This window comes from Varanus komodoensis, unplaced genomic scaffold (assembly GCF_004798865.1).
Source record: "Varanus komodoensis strain SLA01 unplaced genomic scaffold, ASM479886v1 scaffold67, whole genome shotgun sequence".
Classification (NCBI taxonomy): domain Eukaryota; kingdom Metazoa; phylum Chordata; class Lepidosauria; order Squamata; family Varanidae; genus Varanus; species Varanus komodoensis.
This window is the reverse complement of record NW_025336308.1, coordinates 2,770,101-2,794,344: the sequence shown is the minus strand read 5'-3', so window position 1 is coordinate 2,794,344 and position 24,244 is coordinate 2,770,101. Positions and strand designations below refer to the sequence as shown.

Here is a 24,244-nt window from a genome sequence, read left to right as displayed (position 1 = left end):
GTGGCTTGCTTTGTTCGTGCGCGGCCGTTTTTAAAGGCTGTTCATGGTTTCTCATGAATAGGGAGCTGTGCTTTTTTTCTCCAAGCAAATGCGTTAGTTGGTTTTTAACAGATATTTCATCCTTCTGAACTATTCAGCTGCATTCTACACTTTACTGGTTCTACTAGATCTCAAGTCAGGAGTTGGCAACTTGGGGCTCTCTAGAAGTTTCGCCCTTCAGCTCCCGTCAGCCTGAGCCTGCACAGCCAATGATAAGCAATCAAGATCAAAAATCTGGAGGACCACACGTTGTCCGCCCCTGCCTTAATTACTAATCTATTGGTTTTATTTAAAATGTTATATCAAACCCTCTGGCCCTCTAAGCACAAAGATGTTCACTGGGCTTCCATTTATCAGTGAGCAGATTAATGTCATTATGTTGAGTTCACTTAGCAAAGCTCCTTTTTGAAAGAAGCATTGTTCTTTGGAAGGGGCAACAAAATGACCCCGTTGGCTTCTGCCTTTGCCTTTTCTTTTACTCAAGAGAATTGATTTCCTCCGTTAGGCCATCAGCTGCCTGAAACGAGCAAACTACCTCGCACCCTTTGACTGGAAGATTCTGTACAACCTAGGACTGGTCCATCTAACGATGCAGCAGTACGCCTCTGCCTTCCACTTTGTCAGCGCAGCGATCCATCTCCAGCCAAAGCTGGCGGACCTCTACATGTTGCTGGCAGGTAGCACCGCCACGCATGCCCACCACCCCTGCCTGGTCACTGCAGTGAAGCTTCTTCTAGCATCGGCATTCAAGAATCGCTCCCTTCTTGAAACAAAGAGCACCAATTAATGTATCGTTTCAAGCATTTACAGTGCTTGACATTAATGATCTCATTACCGATGGCATTATCGCCACTTTACAGATTGGAAACTTGAGTCAAGCGGTGGCCCAAAGCCCCCTCATACGCATCCAACATTCAGTTTATGGCCTGAAATCAAATCCAGTGACCAAATGCCAGAACTGTTATGAGGGGGATGAAGGTTTCAGATCACTGACTAGCGGGGTGCTTGAATGTTTGAGGCAAACTTTTGCTGAGTGAGATGGTCATTGGCTCTTTTAGACCAGTGCATTCTACTCCGATTGGCAGGGGCTCTCCAGTGTGTCAGATTAGAGGTCTTTCCCATCTCCCAGAAGTACTTTGCTGGAAATGGTGGGGATTGAGCCTTCGCGTGCAGGTCTTTCTCCACCTGCTGCTCTCCCTGTCATGTTCCCTGCCTGGGATTGGGACCCCTTTCTCAAGCAGCCCTGTTTGTTCCCTAGGATAACTCCTCAATGTGCTGCAGGGCTTTCCTATGAATATGAGCTGTGTGGCAGGACTCTGCCTTAAACTCGACTTCGGCATTAGAGCCATGAGAAGGAGACAAGTCATTCACTCTAAGTTTTGTTCTGCCTCCCCCCCACCCCCGTAGCAATATGACCAAAGCCCAAAATCAAATCAGTATTCCTTCGCACTGCCAATTTATGGAATGCGCTCCCCAGAGAGGTCCGCCCGACGCCATCGTTACTTGTTTTTCGGCGCCAGGTGAAGACCTTTTTATTCAAACGTTATTTTAATTGTTAATACTATTTATTTATTTTATTCTTTGGCCAGGGCAACTTAAATTATACTGTTTTATATTGTGTTTGCTTATTTATGATTGTGAGCCGCCCCGAGGCTTCGGCAAATGGGGCAGCATAGAAGTTCTCTAAATAAATAAATAAAAAACATGCTTTTTTTTACACAGTTGCATTGACAAACCTCGAAGATGCTGAGAACTCCAAGCTGGCCTATCAGAAAGCTTCGGCACTGGACACGTAAGGGTTTTGCTTACTGGGAGCAGCCTTGCTTTTGAGTGTGCTTTCTCTGCACCAGCCGCCAGGCGGAGGCACACAGCGCCCTCCTCCAGGAGGCCGAGCCTGGCGGGACCGGTGGGATTTCTTGCTCGATAGGCCACAGGAGGCAGCTGCAGCTTTCTCCACTCGCGCCAGCTTCCGTGTCCAGCCCTCGCGCTTGCGAGCTGCTGAGCGGGGGGACTCCCGGGTGTGGCCTGCGCCCAGCACTCGACCCGGTGCTTGTTCTCCTGCAGAAACACGCTCTAGTTCTTCCCTGCCCTGGTTTTGGAGAGGAAACGGAAGATCGAATTCTATTCAAAGCCCCAAGCAGAGTTTCAGTTCTGCTTTATGCAGCTTCTTTCTGAGCCCTCTTCATCTGCTTATTGCTGAGTCCTCATCGTGTTGTTGCTCGTCTAATTAATACAATGTATTTTTAAAGGAAATGATTTTTGTAGCATCGCTTACACTGCATATTATTGCTCTAATTCCAGAATCGGTGGGCTTGGTCTTGCAAGGGCCGAACTGAGGCCCAAGCGGCCTCCCCGTCTTGCCTGCACTGCATGGCGCTAGTGGGCTTCTGTTGTGCTCACCTCCCTTTGACCAAGGTGCCAGTTTTCTCACCTTTCCACCCACTTTCTCTCCCTCCTGGGCTACAGGTGCAACCCTCTGATAAGCCTGAATTACGTGATTCTGTTGTACAACCAGGGGGACCACAAGGGGGCTGCTCTTCAGTACTGCGAGATGAAACGGAAGGCCCAGGCATTGGCGGACAGCACTTTGGAGTTTGATCCGGAGGTATGCTGGCTCCAGCCCCTGGCAGAAGTTGCCACATCCTGCAGCCAGGCACCTTGGCATGTGCCGCGGGGTGCAGTGGGCTCAGCCAGGAGTGCTGCTCTGTGCGCAGAAGCGAAGCAGCCCTGAACTTGTTCCTGCCGCTGCAACAGCCTTCCCAGCTTATGGCAGCATGGCTGGGACGCCTCCCGGAGCAGAGCCCGCCTGTTGCTGTGGGATGCTCAAAGGGCTGCTCCAGCTGAACAGCATGGGCAGAACGGTGCATTATCAGGCACGTCATCTACTGTGTACGTCACGAACAGGAAGGTACCCCGGCTTGGTCTTCCCAGAGCAGAGCTGAGCGCAGAGATGTGTTGTAGGACGTGTCCATTTACCGTTCCTCCCGCTCCCGCTCTCTCGTAGATGGTGGATGTGGCGCAGAAATTGGGTGCCGCCTTGCAGCTCGGAGAGGCGGCCGTCTGGACTCGGCCCGCGAAGGACGCCAGGTCAAAGCAGCGAGGGACCAGATCGTCCGCCGCTCAGCCGCTGGGCTCCAACCAGGCCCTAGGGCAGGCCATGTCCTCCGCCGCTGGCTACGCAAGGACCATGATGGCAGGTACGGCTCTCCACACCCAGTCTGCATAAGCAGCCTGGTCTCGCTGGAGCTTTAGACACCGATCCCGACAACCTGGAAATGTGGCTTAAGTCATCGCTTGACAGCCGCACTCTCGTAGCATAGAACCAGAGAGTTGCCCACTGCTGCACTCGCCTGGGTTGAATGGGTGGGTGGGCTTCGCAGTAGTTGGCTTTTCAGTGGCTCGCTCCTGCATGCCTCCTCTTAATCTGAGGGAACATTCTGGGACGGGTGCGTGGTAACCCTGCACTGCCAGCGTATCACGTGTGAAGGAAGATTTGAGGTCCCAAATGCCTTGCAGAGGCACACAAAGCACAGAACACGTCTGCTGAAGAAATCTGGAGTCCAGAAGCGAGGGAAGTTCATACACTCTTATTTTATTACATCTCATTTATATGCCATCTGTTTTCTTCGTGGTTCCTCTCGCCCCTAATGGTGGCATCCAACAGGAACAAGGAAAAGGAGCCAGAAAGAACTGCCCACTGATTTGTGAAAGACCCCACAGTCTCTCCTAAAGGATTTTGCAAAAGCAGACCCTGCTACACATAACTCTGAGCACTGTTAAGGAATTTGTTCCGGTTGACCCTTCTTCCTAAGGAAAAACCCTCAGTGGTTTATTCTCTGAAGGATTCTAGGAGTACCATGACTGGAGGGCATATGCCACTTGCTTGGAAGTTCATGAAGGTTGCCACAGTATTCACATGTCCCTTGCTATGTGTTTTGGCCCAGCTGGGCTATGAGGAGGCCTGCAGTGAAACACTCATGGAATTGGGCCTAGGTGCACACTGAGCAGTATGAAAACGTTGCAGGCCTTGAGTAAGGCGCAACATGAGGCTTGTATTTGACGCTGATAACTAGGGCTGTGCTGGTGACCACAACAGCCGCAAGACTGCTTCCAAAGTTCCCTCGATCCTCTGGAGGTGCCAGAGCTTGAGTCTTTGGTACAGGGGCAGGATCATAAAGAGAGAGAAATGCCAGACAATAGGACATCAAAAGGAAATGAAACAAAGCAGAGAACATGAGCAGAAACAGCATGAGAAAATGTAAGCAAGATATGTTATTAATCAGAAGGAAATGGAAACAGAAACTTTAAAGGGTTTAGGGAATAATAACTACTCATGGAAGAATCTCCCAAACTAGAAGTTGAGAGGAGAGGAGAGAGAATTAAACAGTTGGAATGTTTGAAATAGAGAACAATCCACTAAACTTTGAAGGATCCCGTTATACCGAATTAGAACCACAGAAACAGCTGTATATCCTTGGGATCAGTGGCAAACTATTTTAACCAGTTACATTTTAGCAAGTTTAATAGTATAATCTTTCATAGTTGAAAAGAAAGCACTGTAAAGTCCCTACTCTGCAGCTCTGGGGATGAAGCTGTTCCATATGGTTCAAAGAGCAGGGCAGGACAGGACATTATTACTAGATTTATGATCACCTTCCTTCCTTCTCCAGGTGCGGGAAGTTCAACTCAGCTGGCAAAATGCCCCTCCCTCCCTCTGGAGCCCAGGTCCGAGTCTGCTCCTGAGGAAGCATCATCCACTGCAGAGGGCCGGGAGCAAAATAGCAGAAGTCAGTCCACAGAAACTGGCAAAGAATCTTGAACAGATGCCTGACTTGGACAGTCTGGGGAGCTGCAGAGCTCTCGCCCTGCTAGAGGCATAGAGCCAGTGTCAAATGGACATTTAGAATTCCACAAACCTTGCTCTATTGGAAGTCATATGCCTATCCTATTTCCTTGAGCTAAAAGGATGTTTGGGAATTGAATTTTATCTGTTTTCCTCAACACTCCACCTGCAGGCAAGTTAAAGATCCGATCAAGATAGAAGCAAGATTTGGGAGAAGTCTTCTTTGGAGGAAAATAGCCCTTGGCAGCAGAAAAATAAGCGGATGAATAAACATCACAGTCCCTTTTGGGAAAACTACCAGCTTGGTGCCAAGGTCTCCATCTTCTGGCTTTGATGTTCCTTCTCATGGCAGAACGGTACCACCAGCCAACTCTTACGGGAACAGAGGCACCTGTGCTGCACGCCTCAGTCCCGCCTTGTTGAGGGTCAGCAGTTCTGGATTAGACGCAGCTGCAGACGCCCTCACACTGGTCTTGTGTTGCCTGCCTCCTCTCTGGGTCCTAGCGACAGCGGCCTGGATGGCCACTGCAAATGGCCTTCTTTCATTGGCCGGTAGAATTTGCTATGGCAGACCATTTGGCGTAAGACACATACTTTGTTTATAGGGAAGCTTAAAAAAAGATGTAATAAATCGAACAAATTTCCTTTATTATACTCATGCTACTTTAATGGATTCTTTTATGCTATGAATTTCTGAGTGTAAGTGATGATCCACAGCTGTCTGAAAATATAAAAGGACAATTCTCTCTTGCAGAAGAAGTAAAACAGCAGTGCTGCCCAGCAAATGACCGGATTAGAATCTCTGCAGAAGAAATGGCGGCTTAAGTGGCATGGGGTTAGCTTTATCATGCATAATGGGAGAGCCTCTGCAGCAGAGAAGGTTGCAAAAGCCCCACAGGCCCCCTGGAGCTGCCGTGGCTTTCCCGCTGGCATCCGGAGCCGATGGGACGCTGCACCAGAGGCTTTGCAAAGGCTACAGCTGATGCACCCGGGTGCAAATAGTGAGCCTGTTTTGTGAGCTATTATTCCCCCAACCTCTTAATTGTGGCCTTTCATTATGTGAAAGCTGAACAGCCAGGACCGCTCTGCAATACCAAGAGCTGAATGTGATGGTTGTTGGTGAATAATTACAAAAAAGGACACATCTGTAACAAATGCAATACATTTGGTGGAAACCGCATCCATAGTACAGAATCCTGGTAAAACATGTACATCCTTCTGAGACACTGCACACCACCCAAAATACTTGTTTCATGGGAATTATACAGCCAGAACTATTTGGTCAGCGAGACGCGTGAAAAACATTGCTTCAAGGACGCCCCTGAGTTTTTGCAAACTCCGTCCAGTCTACCCCTGCTATTTATTACATGAGAACCGAAAGCTTCTTTCCTGTCACAAGTGACTTCCACAACCACAGCACCTTAACTGACACCCAGATGCCGTGTGCTAAATATATGTTTTGTCTAAATAAACTGAGCAGTATAAAGCCTCAAATCCCTGAAATTTTTGCTGGGCCATAGAGCCACAGCAACCTGACAGTTTAAGAAAGAAAATGCACAATTTGTAGGACCAAAGCATTCTCCTTAGCTGCTACTTTCAAAGTATGGAAAAAATAGAAAGCTTTCTCTTTTTTTCAGCAAAAAAAACCTTCCCCTAATAGCCATTCAGTGTTTCAGACAGGGTAGACGCTCCTACTTCTGCGTTTTGCTTCCCAAATTGGCCTCCCAGGGCACTGAGAGCCCCAAGAGAGATGCAGCCTACAGCCACACGCTAAATTCCATGAAGCCGTTTCCATGAGATCCTAGGTCAAGGTGACATGCACATGGTGGGCATGTCGTGAGCGGAGCCGGCTGGTGCTGGAGGTCAGACTAGATGGCCCGGGAGGTCCCTTCTGACTCGCTCTGTTTCTATGTTTCTATCATACAAAGGGCAGCAAGGCCACACACAAAAGGCAGGCTTATTTGCACAAGTGAAACTTTCTGTCCCTACTTAATGTATGGGATACATACAGATTCAAGTAGGACAGTGAAGAGTGAAATAAGGTACGGAGCCAAGACAAATGTACCGAGCACCACTGTTGGGTAATTTCCACCTAATTGCTACAGTTATGGAATGAATACAAGTTGCATAACACTGCTTTGTGCAATGCACCCAAAGAAGCAAACCTATTAGAATAAACCTGCACATTTAGTTTTCATTTCTCCTATCAAAGGAACAAATGCAAGATACTAATTTAAATTTTACACCTTAGGATTACTAGTGTATTGATTTTGCTGTCTTTGTGCTCACTGTTCCAAGATGTCTAATCTCAGAAGCCCTTTGCAGCAGTGTTGAGAACATGATTATATGCTACAGTAAAGCTTCCAATTATTCTTAAATGTTCAGCCAAGCAAAGCTCAGCCACGACCCTGGATTTTGCAGTAACAAAGCACTCTTTGCCCTTCTGAGCCCTTTTCTGGAACTGCTGGTCACACATACAAAAGCAACCACCTCCTTGTAGATTTGTTAGTTTGCTAAGAGTGTCGCACGCCGATGCTCAGTATTTGGACCCAGGAGGGTCCAAATTCAAGCTGTAAACAGGCAAGACTGGCCCCTCGACAGTGACGGCAGGACAGCCAAGCGAGAACAAGTGGGGCTCGTGTGGCCGGGAAGCTTTCTGCACCCAAGTGTCAAAAAGAATCTGAATAACCAGCAGCAGAACTCATTGCTTGGTAGCTGTACAGCAGCAGCAGTTCCACAGAGCTGGACTACCGGGAACTTTCTTTGGCAGGTCAGGGCCTTGATCCATCTGCTCAGTGTGGCCTGTTCAACCTGGAAGCCGCTCCCAACCTTGCCAGGCTGACGTTGCCATCGCTACTGCCCGTTCCACTGTAACGGCAGATGCCAGATGAAACACAGGCGATCCTGCATGCCAAGCGTATGCTCTGTCACCGAGGGAAAGCACTGAACCGTCCTCCCACCCACCAGTCCCTCAACCACCATGTTTCCCTTAATTGGGACACGGGTCAGAAATAAGTCTGCCTAACAGAAAAATTTGCGGGGGGACGGGAAGAGCGCCGTGAAAGGGCTGAGACGGCGCCTTTCCCTACTGCTGCTCCACCGTGCAGCTCTCAGCCGTGACTCTTCACACGGTGCTGCTGCGCTTCCTGCCAAGGTGGCCAGGAAGGAACGTTCTCGAAACATCTCTCCACTATCTTCCCCGACCTGTTCCCATCACAAGCTAATGGTATGCCAAGGAATTTTAGTCCCGACTTTTGTTGCATTTCTAACTTGCTTTTCCTACCTGGGGCTCAGAGCTGTTTTCAGACTGATGACAAGCCTATTGGCTAGGCTGGGGTGCGAGAGCAACTTGCTCAAGGTCATCTAATGAGAAACACGCCCGGTCTGGATTTCCTGTTCTGGCCCACACTCTGCCTTTCGTGAAGGCACCACCACCAGATGTCCAGATTCAGCTGCTGCATCATTCTGTCTGCTGGGAAATACTATGAGGAGAGGAGAGGAGAGGAGTGCAGGATTCAGGTTTGTATACATGAGAGCTCAAGACAGTTTCCTACTGCGGTCATGTAATCCCAGCTTGCCAGAACTGGGTGCTAACACAGCAGTCCGGGAAGAGCAGGCAGTGCCAATTCGCCTAAGTCTACCCCACAACCGAAAAGCCGAGGAGTCATCTGAGGTTTGTGCATTACTTTGGCATTTGTTCAGATTCACTGCTGCTTGCCTCGCGTTACGCTAGCAGGGAGCGGCAGTCGTACTGTAAACATTCACTTCTGATAATAATGACCTTCAGGACACTGCCTTAAGTACAACTGCATTAGCTTGCAAGGAATAAAAGAAATTAAGCTTTGCACCTGAAGAGTCACCTTATCAACAGAAGAAAAGCATATACCTCTGATAGCAGTGGGAGTAAAACCAAGGGTCAGCGTTAGCACAAATCATGGCGTTCATCTGATAAAACGCCAATTTCCCCACAGTATCTTGCCATTTCATGGGACTTGCTGAGTACAATTCAGCATGTTTTTCAGCGTGCTGGAAAACAACTAACGATGAGGCCATCTTGCCCACCTCGCTTTTAGAACTGGCCAAACAGAGGTTTGTACTATTCTAGGAGAATGTTCCCTTTGACTGCTGAAGCCGAACGGTAACATTTTGTTGACACCACTACCCAATAGGTAGAAGGTGGGCTCTTGCCGAATGGGGAATGTGAGGAAAAGGACAACGAGTAACTTTTGCTTTAGTCTTCAGAGAAGCGTGACAGTGTGGCGAACCAACATATCCTTCGTGGGATATTTAGGAATGACTGTCCCTGTTTCAGTACCCAGTTTCTGAAGTTGCTACAAATAAGTCTGGCTTATGTAAACCAACAATGGCTTTGGCTCTGTGTGTCACTTTTGAGCAATATGTGGCCCCTGTGTTTGACATGTTGAATCTCATCAGCAAATCCTTTGTGTCCCCATGGCAAATCCCAGCAGCTAGACCTCCTGGCTCTTTGGTTCTCATGCTGGGTGCTTAATTTCAAGCCCATGCCTGCATGGCTCAGGTTTTTGTGGAGAAACAGTATCTTACTTCCAAAGGCTAGTGAGGGTAAACTTCTGAATACAGGAGTCCTTCAGCAGAAATGGCATCACCGAGGCCAACGGTCCGCAGCGGATCTTTGCACACTAGAACAGGAGTATAGTGGAACGTGATCCCCTCCCTGTGCCATTCCGACACCGGCTCACTGGGATTCAGAGAGACTCTGGAGGCCGCCTCCATCTTGGAAGTGGCAAACTCCAGCGGGGCTTTCAGGTAGACTCTGCTGACATCGATGGTTTTCGTGGCACAGGCCTGCATCCCCGCCACTCTTGCCCCAGCAGCAACCGCTGCCACCTGGTTGGCCCAGTGTCCGTCCACAGTAGCCAGGACGTGGTAGGCCAAGGTGTGGAAGTGGATTCGTGTGAGCTCCGATTGCTTTCTTGGGGTCCTTCCGTGTTCCCTCAGGATCCAGAAGAGGATGTCGCTGACGATACCCACGTCGGGGACACCGTTCCAGGAAGCCAGCGAGGCGTGTGGTCCGGAAGCCGCCTGGGTGAGGAAGAGCAGCTCCTGTTCGTTCAGGCCGATGGAGTTCACAACAGGGAAGACCTGCTAACAGACACAGCAAGTTACTGACTGGCTCCAGAAGAATCGGCCGTTCCGAAGAGCGGGGTCAGAGAAGGAGGCGCACGAAGCCGCGCGCACGGTGAGCGCCCGTATTCTTGCTAATGTAGCACAAGTCAGGCAGCAGCAGCCCGGCCCGCGAGTCCCAGCTGGGTCCGTTCCTGCCTTTCACACCCCAGCTGAGATGCACGTGGTGCTGGGCTGCCCCCTGGAACTGCTAGCCAAGCGGCTTGCCCCGTCCACGCCTCTCACGGCGCAGGAGCGGGGGCAGACAGGGCAGCCCTGGGAGGAACCCTGGAGCCGGGCCCCGCCTTCTCCTGACATCATTCGTCCTGCCGCTGCCCGGACCAAAGCAAGCTGCAAGCCCCGGTGGGCGGGGAGAAAGGATGCCGCTCCATGTTGACAAGGCAGCACAGACCCGGTCTGCACGCGGTGAGCGTCTGTCGTACAGGTAGATGAGGGGCTGTTGCTCTGCACAGACTTTGCACTATGACTTAACTGTGCATAGCCACAAACAATTCAGAGTTCCCAAACCACAGGTTCTGTTCCTGACTTGTTTAAGGTTAGCAACCCATAATTAATCCCTATTTAATCCCAGGGCTCACACATAACAAAAATCCACAATTCAGTGACAGACCATACTCAAGCTTGTTGTTATGTGCAAACCGGGCCGTTTTCTGAAGAACATACACAGCACTGTTTAAAAATGCCAGGCACTTTGCCTTCATGAATGAGAAGCAGAAGCAGATACTCATTATTCTGTACTTAAACAGGGTGAGGATAAACTTCATTTATATCCATATCTGAAGAGCGCTTCGTTTTTGTCAAATAACCAGCAAGTCAGTTCCAAACATTCAGTAAAACAGACACAGCCCATCTCTCAGCTCTGTCAAATAATGGAATTTAGATTTTATTCATTCAAGAAGGAAACCAGAAATAGTGTTAAATCCCACCCTTGTGTCAACAAGTCTTTTGCAGTTTCAGAAAATTCAGATGTGTATAAATCTCTGATGGTAAGAGGAAATCTTGTCTTTTGAACTTAAAAGCTTCCAAAGCTGTTGAAACAGAGGTAACTAGAGCTGTCAACAGCTGAACATCACCATAATCTCAGTTTGATTGACTCTGACTGGCTATGTCTCCAGTGACTTAATTAGGGGCTATACCATTTAAATGTACTTGGAGCGTTTACCTTGGCAGAAGTTGCTCGTCTTACCCTTCATAAGCCAAGCAGCAGAATATCCAATCTGTCCGCAAACAGAATACTCCCTTGCCAATATGCTTGTCTTTAATATTAGATAATTTTGTTTGTCTTCCCACCAATATTCCAACACAACTCAAATGCATTGCGAGAGAAAGATGCCCATCTCTCATCTGGGGAGGGATCAAGGGGTTTATTTAAGAAGGTAAAGCACAGAGCGCACCCCGAGATCTTGATTACCTGGTGGATTATTTTAGTCATGAGTTCTGGGTCAGTCATGCTGGCCAGTTCCAGGTGCACGGGGACATCTGTGCGGATGTCAGAGATAGAAGCTACAGCCTACAAAAACACAGAGGACAGAAATACATTAGGAAAATAGAACAGAACAAGGAATAAATCGAAATATACTAGTACATATACTGCTGATGCGGTAAGATTTCTATAATTGCAACTGAGCATGTTCCATTCAACTTAAGGGGGTTTACTTCTGAACGGACTTGTATAGCAAGAATGGCCAGAAACTCAAACTATGAGTGATCTGCATTAAACTGGCAAGGATTTATACATGTTAGCTGTTTAAACAACAAAACCACTTTTTCTACTTCAACTGAGTTGCTGAAATGAAGAAAGCTACAAGTAACTGGGAGTTGACTTCTGTGTATGACAGAGTTCAGTTCAGTTCTGGCACTGAAAACCCATTTCCTAAACTTAGAAAGGCCCCCTTTTAAATTCTACATGTATCCTTTTTGTGCCTGATTCTGGTTTCTGGGTGAAGTAGGAGAGAGAGTGGATCAGACAAGCCTGAAGTCTGCCATCTTCGATTGCGTGCGTTACAAATGGACTGGCTGACACGAGCTGAGGGGAAACAAAACGACCTGACTCTTACCTTTAGGAGTCTCTCTTGACGGATCTCCCGGGTCTGTCCCTCCATCATATGCAGACCGGAGAGCACGACCAGGTCTGGCTGGAACTCCTCCAGACTGGACACGAACGTTTCTAACGTGTTCATTGCCCCATTAGACAGGTCATGGGAGAAGATGAAGCGGTTGGCATTTGGGGCTCTCAGCGGGCCCCATTCTTCACCTGTGAACAACCCACCCCACCCGATGCAATTAGATCCCATTTCTGTGGATGGGCCTTTGCATTAATTACAGCTTTTACCGTCCCCTGACTTTTCTCCCAATCTCAGAAGAGAGCTCCAAAAAGGGCGGGTGCTCTTCCAGCGTTTGCTCCTGCACGGACTCCCACACTTTTAGGAATTCCCTTGCAACCTTACACAAAGTGCCATTGCAAATCAAGGTATTTGGCGTTTTTAAAAATGTGGTCCTTCCTGAAGTTCCTATCGACGTCATCAGGGAATTTACTGTCCTGCATTCCATGGCCTTATCTCAGCTTTTGCGCCTTGGCCAGCCAAGCTGCTTGCAACTGACAGACTGCCCTGTCAACACCAGGATAAAATGAATGCGCTGAAGCAAGGGAATCTCACAGTGGCGCACTTTGCGCCTTAGCCTCTGCACATTTACCTGAGTGAAGGCAGTGTGCACAATCCGAAGCGTCCGCAGAACAGCTGCCCAGAAATGCGCAAGCAAGCCCTGCCCTGCCCGGACTGCCGCGAGCACCCGCCGGGCATGACGGGGCGCCCCCCATTAGCCACATGGCCCACAGGACTGGACGTGCACACAGCCAGCTTTGCGATTTCTACTGTTGTCTTCAGTAAGATCTCGGGGGAATTTCTGCGGCTGAGCAACAACATATGACAAGATGCATGCAGATTTAGACTAGAAGATAGACACAGAAATCGATGGAGCTTAACCTAGTCTAACGTAACCGACTCCCACTGTTTTTACTGGGGTTGTTCGCATGTCATGGCAGACCGTGCCCGACGAGGCTGTGGTGCAGGGGGCCACCATTTTGAATATCCAACCCTGCCTGGGGGTTGTGGGATGAGGATCCGAAGAATGTGGGTAATGCAAGGGCTAAACAACCCTTAAGTAACCCATGCTGGCCAGATTCATGCGACAGAACAACCCTGGTGCAGGGGTTGCATAGTCAGCGGGTGCCCACAGGTGCCATCCAAAACCTGGTTGCGAAGTGCAGCTTCGGAAGACATGGGGATCCGCCACAGTGCTGTGCATCAAGTTTTATACTTAACACGAACGCAGCATTTTTGGAAGTGTTCAGAGAATCTGAATGCGTCACCACAGCAATATAAAAGCAATCCACTCAACCGCAGCTTACGAATGGGAAGCGGAAGGTGGGAAATGCTGGCTGCTCCGTCAGTTCACAACCGAGAGCGGAAGAGGAGGCATCCCAGCTGGCAGCCAGCTCCGTTCTTAATCCCTGTGCTGCATCCCAGCCCTAACAGAGTAAGATGGCATTTGTGTAAATTCATACATCCATAGCCTTTTATTCCCTCCAATGGAACATACCTTCTCGATATTCCAAAATAAGGTGGAATTCATCCTGTTCTTGCATTGATCCGGGAGGGACAATTATATTTTCATCAAGCAGGTCGTGGAGTTTAGGACCAATTGGGCCACACAACAGAACCTAAAAGTCAACAAATTGATGTAGTTTATACTTCACATCTCTTAAGTTAGTCACACTATAAGGCGCATTTCTATTCATTTACTTTTCTGTCCTGCTCCAACACAGATGCATTATGTGTGCAGGCAAGATATAACCAGAATGTTTTAAACTGTACTCAAATAGTCCAACTCAAAACGTAGCAATCAATCAGGTGTCCAAAGCTGGCATTTCTACACTGGCAGCTGGATTACAGGAAGAAGATGAGCGATTCCTAGAGGAGAGATCTGAAGCTGACATGAGCCTTCGGGGGGGGGGGGGGGGGCTCCATCAAGAGCAGAAAGGCAACTTACCTGGTGAAAATCTTTGCTATGCAAAAGGTAACAGGAAGAGCTGGTTACAGAGCATGTGCTGGGCTCTAAAGGAAGCGCCAGTGAAGGGTGGCATATGCAGCCGCCTGTAAACCAGTGAGGCCGAATGTTTGAGATGCTTACCTGGAGCTCTGGATCTGCTGCCAGTTTCTGGCCAATGAGAGCAGCATTTCCTCCCACATACAACTGCAAGACAATGCAAGCACATGTTTAACCTGTGGCTTCTGTATTTAAGGTAGATTTATGCAGCATCCCTGGCAAAGCCCTCCCATAGCAACTTACAAAAAACAACCGCAGGATATACCCAGCAAGGCCGTTATGCTTCCAGGTAATTCAATAAACAATCCCCTTGCGCTGTTTTCACTTCAGCCTCCCCTGCCCCACCCCCCGATCTTCCTTTAACACATTCACCTATGGGCCATTCTGTCATGTTTCTCTTCCAAATTGCTCCCCAACCCCGCTGCTTTCCCTCACCCGTGCTCCACCTCCTTCCTTGGAGGTCCACTGCTTCAGCCTAGAAATACTGCTTTTAAATCTGGAAAGTTTCTGGAGTTTGAGCAAGAGCTGCTTTTATGATTAGACCTTCATATTTGCATCACAAGGCACAAAAGTTGTATTTTCTTGTAATGTAGTTACAAATATTTGGAGTAATCTGGAAAATACTAACAATTACAATAAATAGGCTCATGGCTACTTCGTATCCCTACATCGTCCCACACAGAAGCAAGGAAGAGGCTCCGTCCGCTTAATCCCTGTGGTTCATAGCATGAAAGGGGTGGCCGATACCTGCGGTATTGTAATGCCACAAAGACTTGAGCAATCGCGCCAGACTCAGCAAAGTACCTGCGCCCCAGGATACTTCAACGCAGTCTCTGCAATGTGGTTGAAGGATCCCGCATCACTGAAGAAGCGCTCTGCAGCGGCTCCCCTCTCCATGAAGTGGATGAAGGCGTCTTCCAGATCTTTTACAGAATGCAAGACCAAGTGATCCTGCCCAGTCCCGGGATTTGAGCCCAGGGCCTGCAGCAGCCGCACGCCGGACAGGACCACATCTACACAAGCATTCACCCTGCAAGAAAGGCGAATCGAAAGTTACAACCCGGAGGCACACCTGCACAAGCCGAATGCGCCCCAGCTGCACCGCACTGGACGGGAAAACGCCCAGGAACGGTGCGGTCCGATGGATGTCCTCAGGGGTCCGAGGGGGTTGGACAGCACCCACCCCCAAGTACGCGCGCATAGGGCTGCAGCTGCCACGCATTAGCGCGCCTTAGAGATTTCACACGTTCCGTGCTTGAAATGTTCCGTGCTTTGTATTCCAGGTTAAGAATAGCTGAACCTACATCGCTGGCTCCAGCGCAGGATGCAGCAAGCTGATGAAGGTGAGCGCAAGGCTGCTAATATACCCGTCACCAAATAATTACGAAACCGTATGACATACATACACATACCTCTGGCATGCGGCTTGGGACATTTCTGAATGCAGATCTAAAAACTATTTCTTTTTTTGCATTTTAAACTGAAATTTAAACGTCACATTGAACAGCGCCTTCATTTAGTCTACACACCCTGTACTGTCTGAAATATATTAACACTACTTGCAGCCTGTAAATAATGCATGGGAGATTAAAAGTATTCTGAAGGAACAATCCTAAATCTACTTACTTGGGAGTAAGCCCAACTGAACCAAATAAGCAATAGTGAAAGTACCTTTTTTTTTTGGGTAAGAATCTGATTCTGTTAAAATTAATACAACCTTCTAATTTCAGTGGACAAGAATTTACCTTTTTGCCTTTCGTATTTACTCTACCAAGAAGCCATACCACAAATTTACCACAGCAGGCAGTCCTGGGACTGTATGAATGTTTGCAATACTAGAACATAGGCTAGAGAGAGCCTCCAAATATAAACCAAACGACTTTTCATTAACACAAGGGAAACCTGATCTCACACTTCTGGAATTACAAGAGCGCTTCCACATCTCACTTTCCTGACCCTCGTGTCTTTAAGCACTATTTCCACACGTGCCACAAGTGAGGCAGGCAGAACTTTTCAAACCACGTGTCAAGGAATTCTGGGGCCTTCAGGAAGCACCACAGTGGTGGTCCCAATTCTGCCCTAGCCAACTCCTGCTGCTGCTTTTCCTGCCATGGACAGCTGCACAGGTACACTGGGCTTATTTTAAATCCCGTTCTCATTTTTGCCCACGGCAGCAGGAACAGCGCTCTCCCCTCAAGGAGGTGCTCACTCTCTCCCGTGCATACTGCACAGCAGACACACACAGGGGCTCCTCAGCGAACCAGCTGGCCTGGAAGGACTTCACACACCACAGCGTGCCCCAGCGACTCGGCTCTTCTGCAGCCACAGATGTGAAGCAGCCCAGAGGATGCTTAAAGCTCACCCGGAGAACAGTGTCCCGCAATCACTCACCCAACAGCGATTCGATTCCACCGCTTGGCTGGACGGGTAATAAGTGCATCCCAGGCCACTGACATGCTGCTCTCTGGGGACGTGAGATTCCCCCGCCGCTGGGACAAGAAGGCGTCTGAGATATACTTCAGCACTGAGTCCGGCAGATCAGGGTCCAAGAGGAAGACGTAGCCTGTCGCCAGGGCGAGCAGCCCCACACCTACTGACTTCTGCCACATGTTGGTGACCCTGGGAAGGCTAAGGAAGCAGCAGCGTGATCTGCGGGATGCACTTTTCTCTTACGCCGTGCCAGAAAACTGGATTTTCCTCAAAATGGCCAGCTTCAAGGAGTTATTTTTCACAACCTATTAAAAATGTTTAAGGGTGAACATTAGACTAGAGACAGTTTTCCTACAGTTTCCCTGCCAAAATTTGCATTGCATTCTGGAAAATAGTGGCCAGGTGTAAACAGAAGAATCCTGAGTAAAACATATATGATCCTAGGTAAAATAATCATATTAAGTATGTTAATTTTGCTACACAAACTCTATTTAAGAGATACCTGTCTGCCTATATCCCTTGAGTTCTCATGAATCAACTTACTCCAGTTTAGCTTGTTCATTCAGGATGTGTCTCTAGGGAAGCACACTCCCAAGCTGGTAATAAAATCTAGTAACTGAAATTGCCAATGAGCTAATACGAGACTTTGAGCAACTTGGACTTTAATTACTTAGACAAAGCAAGCTATTACCAGAGTATTATTACCAAAGTATTATCCCTTTTAAATGGAAAATGCCAAGAACTGAACTTAAAACTTTCTGTGTAGAACGCATGAGCTACAGTCCTGTTTTCTTCTGTAACTCCTTGGGAATTGCCCCAAGGAATTTTCAAGGCAATCCCAAGTGCTAAAGATCAGTGGAGGATCCCAAAGGAGATTACAGGATTCTTGGGGCAAGGCCCCATCCTCTTACGCTTTGCATCTGGGAGCGCTTGTTCCTACTGGTTAGCAGCAGCAACCCAAGCCACCCATTGCTGTGCAGAGAGAGGCATGGCATGCAGCTCCGAACGGCTGCTTCGCGCTGCTAGTGATCCGAGCATCCCGTCCCTTCCGTGCCGCTTTTGATGCCAGCCGTGCTTCGGAGGGGCTGCCCGGGACGCTCCGCATTATTACTGCTGTTCAACAGCGGTCAACGTGACAACCCGCTTCCTGCCACAGACGATCCCGCCCTCGGATGCCGCTCCTGCACGCAGCGCGCCCCCCGGTACCTGCGCGCCGCACCGGGCCCCGCGGCGCAGGACAGCGAGCGGCCGCGGCCGCCCAAAGGGAGCGCGGCGGCCCCTTCCCGTGCGGCCGGCGGCCCCGGACACGCGCAGCCGGCCTCCCGCGCCGGGGCGGGGCGCAGCCCACCTGCCCCCAGGTGAGGCCGGGCGGGGCGGGCAAGGCAGGGGGACTTCGCGCGGGCGGGGGCGAGATCGCGATCCCGCCCCCGGAGGGGAAGGGAGGGGCGGACGGGACGGAGCCCGCGGGGAGCCCTCTGCGGAGGGCCCCTGGCGCCCGCCCGCCCGTCCGTCCGTCCGTCCGTCCTCGTCTGCCTCGGCTGCGGGAGAGGCCGCCCGCCCGCCCGCGCGCGCCTTCCCCGGGGTCGCGCTCGCCTTGCCCGCCCCGGCCCGCCCGAGGGAAGGCCGGCCGCCGGGAGAGCCCTCCTTACGCCGCTTCCGTGCCCTCGCCGCGCCAAGCCGCCCTGCGCGCCGCCGTAACTGTCGCTGGGAATGAGCGGGCCGCCGCGGAGGCAGCGCAGCCGCTCGCCAGCGCTCCGTGGGCTTCGGGGGCCGCCGCTCCGAGGTTAGCGTAGCGGCCTTTCCGGAATCAGGAAGGCGCTAGGCGCGACGTGCAAGCGGGGACGTACCAAGCCGCAGAAGAAAGCGGGGGGGATGCTCGGTGGAAAGGAGTACCGTGAAAGGTCGAACATTTGGAACAGGCCGCCAAGGAAAGGGAAGCAAGCGCCTCTGAATTAAAAGAACGGACTCGGAACAAACCTTCAGGGAGCGCGGGGGGGGGGGGACAGTCCGGAATGTACCATCGGGAAGGGATTACCTTCCTCCCTTGCTGCTGCTTAGCAGCCTGCGTGTGTTCCTTAGTACTCGTAATGCTCTTGACTCGAGAGGGGGATGCGAGAGAAGAGAAGGGATTTAGCAGTCGTCGTACTACTTCATTTCTGTGCAGTCCAATAGCCAAAGCTCCATTCATAAAAATTACGCACCGCAAATGATACTACATAAAATGCAAGTATACAAAATTCAAAACGATTTAAACAGAAAATTAATTTAACTAAAAGTAGAACTTCATACCAACAGATCAGTAGACCAGAGCGGATCAGAACTGTGTATTGTTATTAGAAAGCCAGATCTAGCAATTCAGCAATTTCATGTTTAAATAAAGGGACTGGTATTTACAGCTCAAAGTTCCCCGAGTTTCTTCAACAATTGGTGGAATTCAGTGTTCTCTTACGTGGTACCCTCCAGGTGCATTGACTATCGGACCACAAGCCCCATAATCCAGCAGCCAAGACCTCTGGAGAGTAATTTCTTAAGCCCAAGTTGCAATGAAGCATCGCTCCTGAGAGACTTCGGCACTTACAAGTAAGAGGACAGCGCAACCGTTTAGACGGCTGGTGCAACTGCAAAGCCCCAGGTGCCCCCCCCCCACCGGCCAATGCATGTATTAAATGTGACAAAACAAACACACCCACAAAAGCAGGCTTCTGGCGGGTTGCCGATAGACACGTTGTCATCATTACTTCAGGAATGCTTAATCCACTTACATTCCTCTTCAGAACTTATTTACAGAGCACGATTCCTAGTTAACCCAAATAAAGCAAGTTAATTTACTCAAAAGAGCCAAGTCTCATAAATTTACATACAATTACCCTGGTTTTTAACTTGCTTCATTCTCCAATATTTAGCGCAAACCTTCCCTTGTCAGGGAGACTGCTGCTTGATCGCTCTCAGTCCTGAATAAACAACTTCACAGTCATGTAAACTAGTAAAGTCACTGAAGTTCGCCCTTTAATTAAAGTCAACAAAGATGTTTCTGGATCCAGACCTAATCCTTGTTTAAAGGTCATATGGATTGCATGTAACATCTGTCTGTAAAAGCTCTTGGTGTCCCCTTACATCCGCTTATCACTATCACCTTCACACCCTTCGGATCACTATTCCGGCTCCAACCCAAGTGATTCTACTTTGCCCAGTATTTGGCAGGGCCCCTCCACGTACCGCCGAGCTGCGTCCCCAGCCAGTTCCAAAGTTCTTCTGGAACAGCAGTGTGTAAATCCAAGTTCCCTTTCAAGACAGACTGGATTCTCCTGACTCATATGGAATAAATGTTGGTATATCTGTTACCAAGGCCGGACACCTTAACTCGCCCATTTACCATTTGCAAGGAAACAGAGAAACATGCCAAGGCCGCCTTGCCCATGTTTCTTGGGGCACAGACCCTCAGATGTGGGAACCCCGTCAGGACAAAATGAGCGAAAGCTCCACCAAGCAGTGTCGTAAGAGCTTTAGTAGGATTCCTGATCTGTTCCGGTGTCTGCACTGTCCCTGTCCCCAAAGGCCTTCCTTTGGGGACACCCTTAGGCAGGCTGATGTTTGCCTGGCCTGAAGGTCCCCCTCCTTGTATTGTCTCAACCCTTTTGTTCTACTCTCATGTGCCTCTAGCAAATGACCTGCTCGATCCCCTTCTCCCGCAAACCAGGCATGTAACTGAGCGGTCCTAAAAGCGTCTTGGCCAGAGTCCATCAGGGGCTACCTACCTGCTGCAGGTATTTCCCGTGTGCCCAAGTAACCTGTTCTCCCTGGTTTATCTTGTCCTCCCAGACTCAGAGGCTCCCCGTCATGCGATCCTGGGTGGGTGAGATAGTGGTGGTCCTTCCCCTTGCATTTGGCTTGGCTTTTGCTTTTAATCCAACTAAAGGAGGGCAATTCACAGGAATTTAAACTTTAAAACTACTACTATCCCGAGAGTGGGAACACATTTGAAAAACCCTCTCCCCAGCTTTCCAGGCTTGCCAAAAAAACAGTCACTGGTTTGATTCAAAAGACCTGGCCTACACTTTGTTTATAGACCTTGCATGCTTAGTCCCGCTCCAAAGCACAGAAATTCATGTTTTTTTACTTTTGCATTTGTAAAGAAAAATGAAGGAAAGGGTATGTTTAAAAAATTCCCCTGTCCTTTTTATTAACTGTGGTGTTCGGGGGGTCCCCTTTCATCTAGAATTCACTCCTTCCCTCTGCAGCTGCTGGAAATCAAAGAGATATAACTCCGGGGAAGGAAAATCGCCCTCGAGAAACTCTTAATAAAGCTCACAATCTTTTTTTAGTATAAGCTGCAGTAAATTTCAGTGAAGTGCCTGAGACACAGCTGGGAGTCCCTGAAGGAGGCATTCGTGCAGCCTGCAGAGCTGCTCCAGAACCGGCTGGATGTGCGGCGGGCGCTCTTGCCTCACCACTTCGGCTCCCAAATAGGCTAGTGACATGCTGTGGCTACAGCCACCAAGCCAAGCAGTCTGTCCCAGTCCCGTCAGGACGCTCCCCTCTCCCCGCACACACCCAGAAGAAATAGTCATTCGTTCTGCACCGGTCGCGTATAGAACGGTTGTTCTGTCCGTTCATCTGTTACATGTTAATATCCCCCAGTAGCTAAAGCAGCCAGGCAGTTCATGTTAAGTGCAGGCTCTTGTTACGGGTGTCCCTGTTGGCCAAACCCCCAGAAGAACCCAAACATTTCAGGCTGTGCTCATCCCTAACCTTAAACCTGCCCGAGTGGCTCTCATCGCCCCAGGAGAGGTCTGCTGTAGAACTAATGGGCCCCCCTTGCCCCTTCAGGGCCAAGCCCCTCAAAATACCACAACAGGGAGCAAAATATGGTTGCTGAGAAAAGTCATTTTCTCCAGTTGCTCTGAAAAATGCCATGAAAAGGAAACAGGAAAGCCTGAAGGGTGTTTTGCAGATTTGTTGGAACGGGGGATGCACGAGGCACCACCAGTGGAGGCCAGGTCTTAGGGTGCCACAGGTGCAACCCTCCTGAGCTCAGGCGGTCCCATTCTCCCTGTAGCTCGGGAGATCCACACGGAGCTGCCTCCACCTTGAACGTGCGGCTGCACGAGCAACAGGGAGGACTAGCGCGCGGTGGCGCAGCGCAGAGAGCGCCCACCCCGGGGAACCTCTTTGCTCTGACACTAAACATAATTAGACATGCCTCCAAGGCAGTAACCAGCCATGAGCGCGGTCACCGTTCAGGGACTCCTTTATTAGCAACGCTTTATCAGGCGGCCGGATCACGGGAAGCCCGCTTCCCAACTCCGCACACAGGTTATTAGCCAGGATCCCAGGATGGGCTGGCTTTTTAATCACTCCGTAATCAGCTGCTAATGAAAAAGGACAGCATACCGAGCCAAAGGAAACATTCCTGGAACATTATTTGTCCTATGCAAGGCAGAGCCCTCTGATCCCCTGAGCCCAAACGAGCAGGAAGGGGGGCTTCCAGAACCACCGTCCATTTCAGTTTCCTTGGATCACTCCTCCACCCTCCACTTCTTGGCGGAGTTTTTTAGCCAAAAATAGGTGGCGGCTTGTGAAGCCGCTGCCTCTTCTCTCTCCTGGAGCATTTACAGGCGTGCCTCGTTTCTCCAGCCCATGAGATGTCTCTGAAGTGCCACCACACAGGTTGCGTCTGGCGGGAAGGAGAGCGCTCTGGAGGCCGATGCAGCTTGTGCAGCATTCCCTTTGTTCGCAAACAGAGTATAAGGAAGGCAAAGCAGCATTCCTGCGATTTGTGCCGGGGCCGGGGCCGGGCCACGGGCAGCACTCCCGGGGTGGCATTCAGCACCAAAGAGCAGGTCAGACCGAAGGACGACGTGGGGCCGATGCACAAGCCACGGGTGCAGAGCCACGAAGCCTGGGGAGGTGGTCCAAGGCCAGAAGGGGCCTCGCGGAGGACAAGGGGGAGCTCACACAGCTCCATTGACCCCTGACAGTTCGCTGTCCCAGGCCGGTCCCCAGAGTGGGGGGGGGGGGGAGGCCGTGTCCCCAGCAGCCCATCTTTCAGCAAATTCCCAGTTCTTTCTCTGATTCTGTTTGCATCCACCAAACCTCTGTGCCTCCGTGCACACAGCGGTTCCCTCTTAGGGTGGCCAGGTGTCCTATCCTACAGAGGCCTTTTGGAGGGTCCTCTCTTTGCTGACCTATCTGAGCCAAGTCTGTTCTAAAGAGAAAGAACTCCAAGAAACAAAAATTGGGACTTGGAGTTGACCCTGAGCATGTGGGCAGCAGGGTGAGCATCGCATGGAGGTTTCCGGGCCAATATTTTCCCCCGTGGCCAGTTTTTCTGCAGGCCATCAGGTGTGCAGGTTGAGCCAACTTTTGTATATGGAAATTAGTATCTAGCTCTGCAAGAGAAATAAATGCAACTCAACAAAATAATACAGTTATGGAGGAATCTGAAATAGAGAGCAGAACCGCTAGAGCACGAGATACAAATCCTCATGCCTGCCCTGTCGGATAACAGGGTTGTCCAGTGTCTGAAATTCCATTCCTGGCTCTCTGCCAAGCAGGTAACGCCAGCTACAAAAATCCCCAGAACAAAACAAAGATCTCCTGCCAAGTAGTTTCGTTTGAACAGCAGAATTCATTTCCACTTGTCACCTGACTGTCAGCTAAAGAAAACACGCACCACTTACTTCCTGCTGGGCTCTCCAATTATATGGTGATGTGTTAATGATGGAACCCTTTCAAGTCTCCGACAACCACAAAATGCACGTCAGCCTCGGAGTCACACGGATGAGGCTCACCGTGTGTGTCTCCTTTTAGAGGAGTTCACCAAGAGCATGCTCCGATGCATCTTCCGACGGAATCAAGCCCCTATGACTCCATGTTGACAGAGGGATGCTGGGAAATGGAGGACTCGACTCTGTTCAGACATGCAAATGTTGCACTCTAAGAGTGCAATCCTGTATGTGTGTCTCCTGAGACATAGCGCTTGAGTTGTCGATTTGTGGAGGAGCAGGAGGAGGAGGCGATCAGCACCAGAGGTGCCGTGCCCACGTCCGCCAGCTGCTGGGGAACCTGGGCCGGTGGAGGCCCTTGCACCGCTCCTGCTCGAGCAGCTGGCTTGCCGGTGCGTGTCGGGAGTGCTGGACCAGACGGACCCCTGGTGGGATCCGTCAGGGCCCCTCTTGTGTCCCTGTGAGTTCTTGCGCTCAAGCAGATGTGCTGCACTACATTTCCCAGCAGCCCCAGGCCCACTGGGATTTGTAGTGGGACGCACCTGGAGGGCACCAGGATGAGGAATGCTCCCAAGGGCAAAGTAATGCTATCAAAATGGCAAGATTAAAAAAAAACAAAACCATTTTCTGGTTTGCATCTCGTGATTCACTTGGGCCCATCCTCCAGTTGAGGTCACCTCCGCTGGTTCATGGCCAGCTAATTAAGTAAAGATTTGCCCAGCGGCACCCGGGATATCTTGGCCTAAGTTGTGGCATCCCACAGTCCTGTGAATGGTGTCACCCTGGGCACGCTGCAGTAGCCGCCTTGCTGAGAGGGACGGCCGGGGGACTCGCCCCGTTGCTTCGGCAAGCGTCTGATGGGCGAGCCTCACGCGTGGAAAGACCCTTCGCCAAGGGGTGCTTAGTGGCTGGGATTTGGGGAGAGCGACTTTGTAGT

The 24,244-nt window shown here is 50.2% G+C and overlaps 2 protein-coding genes across 9 annotated transcripts in view; one reads left to right on the top strand and one right to left on the bottom strand.

The window, feature by feature from the left end:
- Positions 1–5,536, top strand: part of BBS4 (Bardet-Biedl syndrome 4) — a 29,115-nt gene extending 23,579 nt beyond the window's left edge. For all 4 annotated transcript variants that reach the window (XM_044450537.1, XM_044450535.1, XM_044450538.1 and 1 more), the window contains 5 exons: positions 545–716; positions 1,762–1,831; positions 2,506–2,644; positions 3,044–3,236; positions 4,710–5,536. In XM_044450537.1, coding sequence (XP_044306472.1) covers positions 545–716; positions 1,762–1,831; positions 2,506–2,644; positions 3,044–3,236; positions 4,710–4,858 — 723 coding nt within the window. In that variant the 3' untranslated portion in view covers positions 4,859–5,536. The remainder of the gene's footprint in view (positions 1–544; positions 717–1,761; positions 1,832–2,505; positions 2,645–3,043; positions 3,237–4,709) is intronic.
- Positions 5,537–6,028: 492 nt separating this feature from the next.
- On the bottom strand, positions 6,029–18,350 carry ADPGK (ADP dependent glucokinase). Of its 5 annotated transcripts, none has more exons than XM_044450539.1 (8): positions 18,232–18,350; positions 16,544–16,887; positions 14,957–15,182; positions 14,237–14,299; positions 13,646–13,766; positions 12,103–12,299; positions 11,457–11,555; positions 6,029–10,006 (listed from the first exon to the last, which is right to left on the bottom strand). In XM_044450539.1, the coding sequence occupies exons 2-8, from the start codon at positions 16,759–16,761 to the stop codon at positions 9,455–9,457; spliced, it is 1,476 nt and encodes a 491-aa protein (XP_044306474.1). In that variant the 5' UTR covers positions 16,762–16,887; positions 18,232–18,350; the 3' UTR covers positions 6,029–9,454. The 5 variants fall into 5 exon arrangements, with proteins under 5 accessions (XP_044306474.1, XP_044306476.1, XP_044306475.1 ...); XM_044450541.1 differs by lacking the exon at positions 18,232–18,350 and having other exon boundaries at positions 6,029–8,364; positions 9,446–10,006; positions 16,544–17,759; XM_044450540.1 differs by lacking the exon at positions 18,232–18,350 and adding an exon at positions 17,494–17,759.
- Positions 18,351–24,244: the final 5,894 nt, after the last annotated feature.